Source organism: Notothenia coriiceps, unplaced genomic scaffold (assembly GCF_000735185.1).
Source record: "Notothenia coriiceps isolate Sejong01 unplaced genomic scaffold, NC01 NC01_scaffold00000311, whole genome shotgun sequence".
Taxonomy (NCBI): Eukaryota; Metazoa; Chordata; class Actinopteri; order Perciformes; family Nototheniidae; genus Notothenia; species Notothenia coriiceps.
In genome coordinates, this window is record NW_011333012.1 from 1 (window position 1) to 3631 (window position 3631).

Genomic DNA, 3631 nt, shown 5'->3' on the forward strand with positions numbered 1-3631 from the left:
GTTGACTTGTCGGATCAGACATCTGACCTCAATCCAACTGATCATGTGTTGCACATGCTAAATACCAGACGGATGAAAAAAGTGGAACAGAATCCCTGAAACAAGCCAGAAGAAAAGATGGCTGCAGTACTGAAGGCAGAGCATTCTTTTGCTGCAAATAAAGCATGTTGGCCACCAGGGGGCAGCAGCAACACAACAACTATGACCTTTGTTCACCTTTACTGTATGTGGATTTATTTGATTTGATGGAAGTTGATTGCAACAGTTGCTTATTTACAAATAAAGAAGACATGGGATAACATTAGTTTGTATTTGTGGTCGTGTATGATGAATTCAAGTCCAGTATTTACTCTCCTTTCAACTCTGATTTGGTCTCCACCAACTCACAGGGAAATATCTATACAAATATATAATGTTAAATTAAAGTGTATGCCCTATTATCGAAGTTTGGACAATTAATTGATGCACCTTACGGTTTAGCAACTGTGTGTGAAAGGCTGTACTGTATTGTTGGTTCTGTATTCACCGTTTAAATATGATGACAACCTCAAAATCATAATTTCTATGGTAAATATAAAATTCAGTGAGATGAACACCTAAAACAAAGAGACAGCACATACACCAAATCCATCACAATGTAATTCTGAGGAAATAATGTGTATGACGAACGGAGCGAGGATGAAACAAAATAAATGTTTAAACATTTATTTGAGGTGTTCAACAGAGAGACTTTCGGATTGGTCAAGCCAATATTTATGGAGGTTTTGTATATATCTGAGACCTAAAATGTATTGATCAAAAACAGTATAATAGGGGACTTTTAAAACCATGAAAAACAGTTAGCTCTACTTTCCATTTGGGGCTGCTAATGTGCAGAATTACTTTGAAACAGTTTGGGCTCCTTTTTACAACACCATCCATCTGTTGCTTTTACATTTCATTTATGCCTGTTTTCTGGCAGGAGGCTTTGTTTCTTTTCACCAAGAACAGTTTCTCAAACATGGAGATGAAGGATCTCTTTCTGTGTCCAAACCTCTCCCATAATAAACTAGTACTAAAATCTTCTTCCCGATTTGCCTCGCTACATCCCTCTCCCTTGTCTCCCTCTTGTGACTCCTCCCTCAGCCTGGTGTCCTCTCAGCCTCCCTCTGTCTCTCCTCATCAGACCTCTGCCTCTCCTAAACTCAGACATCTCTCAAAAACAGGAGAGGATCCTTCTTTGACTTTCAGGTAGGTTCATTTAAGATGTCGACATGTTAAGATGTGATAGTAGAATTACAAGTTATTGTTTCCTCTTGTGTATGTGCTTTTATCTTAAAAACATTGACCTGATGGTTTGAGCTTCAAACAACAGGCCGTATTTATTCTAAGAGATGGAAACATAAAATGACTGACATTGTATGGTTTTAGTGTGTTAACAACAATCCTAAACAAATATATTACATTGAGCCTACAAGTCAGTCTTATTGTTTACATTTGTAAAAAAAACAACGTAAAATATGCAGGATAAAATGCAGTAAAAACGACAACTTGGTATTTTTCTTAATATTTTGGGCTTTGGCTTTCAGTGGCCTATTTTTAGAGATGGACACTTCCTCTTATTGTCTAGATAGGATGACTTTATGCTTCAAAAGTGTTTCCTGTTCATTAGCAGGAAAGAAATTAGATAACCTTAAAAAAAAAGTACCGGAACAAATATTCTTGTTTACTGTGTTTTTAAAGTCTTCTAGCCCAAAGCTATCCTTGAACTGTGCTTTTATTTATTATGTTCTAAAGTATTGTTTGAGTAACTAAACTTAAATCATGGTAGCTTGTTGGGTTGTCTGAGCCCAAGACTGTTAACGTGTGATTACAAAATAAAATGCAGGGAGTTTTTCCTGTTTATCCAGAGCGATATAGTAGATTAATGACATTCTGTGTGGATGACGACCCTCATAACATGAGATCATCCACATGAAGACATGTTACTCAGTGCTGACACTGGCGTGGTTTTAATACAGAGTGTATTCTGAGGTCATTTCATCTTTATCTTTGCAGCGTCAGCAGGTATATTTTGCATTTTATTATCAGGGATGGACAGTCCTTCCTGCTCGAATGCTCAAACAAAAGATAGAAAAAAGAGAAGTGTAGCAAACTGCTACCTCTCCTTTTATAGGTATTGTTGCATCTAGCCTCAAGTAGTGCAGATGTTCTCCTTCTGCAGAGCAACACTGATCTGTTTTACAAAAGACAGATATTATACATACAGTGAATGGAAAATGTACACAACAGGCTCTCCTGCTTGCTTACAGAATGCCTTTCGGGGGAGGAAACAAGTGTGGCTGCTGCCAGAAAACCGTCTACTTTGCAGAGGAAGTGCAGTGTGAGGGGAAGAGCTGGCATAAATCCTGTTTTCTGTGCAGTAAGTATTTTAAGTTCTCAGGTAATCTGCTTTATTTGTATACTGACCTAAGTTAGAGAGTAAACGGTCATCACGACCTGTGCCAGGTTGGAATGCAGGGTATTTGGCATCAGGGCAGGAAAGTGAGCCTCAGCAGGATTTCGCTCAGACGTCTCACTCCTTATATGGATCCAGTGGAAACATGTGACAAAAGCTTCCTTTTATGGCAGAGGAAGGTACACACACTTTCCCTGAAGCACAGACAAGTATTTATCTGAGGCAGCCAAGCACATAGTGGGTTTCTTCCTTAAGATGTCACGCATAGTTTGGGGTAATGTCACGGCTAATCATCTGAGAAAAAATGTTTTAGAGAAAGGGAGTTACTGTGCTGTAGGAGTGAGAGTAAAGGACAATAAGTAATGGTACATAGATTTTGATTTCATGTGTTCTCTTTTTTGTTGATTGAAGTGGTCTGTAAGAAGAACTTAGACAGCACAACAGTGGCCGTCCATGTGGATGAAATCTACTGCAAATCATGCTATGGCAAGAAATACGGGCCAAAAGGCTACGGGTTCGGAGGCGGAGCCGGCACCCTGAGCATGGACACAGGAGAGGGACTGGGGATCAAGCCTGAAGAGTGAGCAAACAGCACTTCAACTATGTATATCATAATTATACTGTACATCCAAATTGTGGAATGACTAGTACATTTTCCTTTCTTCTTTAAATCATCTTTGGATCAGGACAGAAGTCAATGCTATGGAAGCCTGTTTGCGCCACAGGAAAAAAAAAAAAGAAATCCTGTAAGTCATTATAATGACTTAACTATCTCATTATATTGACTTAGTTATCTCATTATATTGACTTAGTTACCTCATTATAATGACTTAACTATCTCATTATATTGACTTAGTTATCTCATTATATTGATTTAGTTACCTCATTATAATGACTTAACTATCTCATTATATTGACTTAGTTATCTCATTATATTGACTTAGTTATCTCATTATATTGACTTAACTATCTCATTATAATGACTTAGCTATCTCATTATAATGACTTAGTTATCTCATTATATTGACTTAGTTATCTCATTATATTGACTTTGTTATCTCATTATATTGACTTAACTATCTCATTATATTGACTTAGTTATCTCATTATATTGACTTAACTATCTCATTATAATGACTTAGTTATCTCATTATATTGACTTAGTTATCTCATTATATTGACTTAACTATCTCA

At 37.0% G+C, this 3631-nt stretch overlaps 1 protein-coding gene across 1 annotated transcript; it reads left to right on the plus strand.

Annotated features, from left to right (window-relative positions):
• The first annotated feature begins 1143 nt into the window (after window positions 1-1143).
• LOC104941293 (cysteine and glycine-rich protein 1-like) lies at window positions 1144-3024 on the plus strand. Its single transcript, XM_010766378.1, has 3 exons — window positions 1144-1230; window positions 2292-2401; window positions 2849-3024. The coding sequence occupies exons 2-3, from the start codon at window positions 2293-2295 to the stop codon at window positions 3019-3021; spliced, it is 282 nt and encodes a 93-aa protein (XP_010764680.1). The 5' UTR covers window positions 1144-1230; window position 2292; the 3' UTR covers window positions 3022-3024.
• The last annotated feature ends 607 nt before the right edge of the window (window positions 3025-3631 follow it).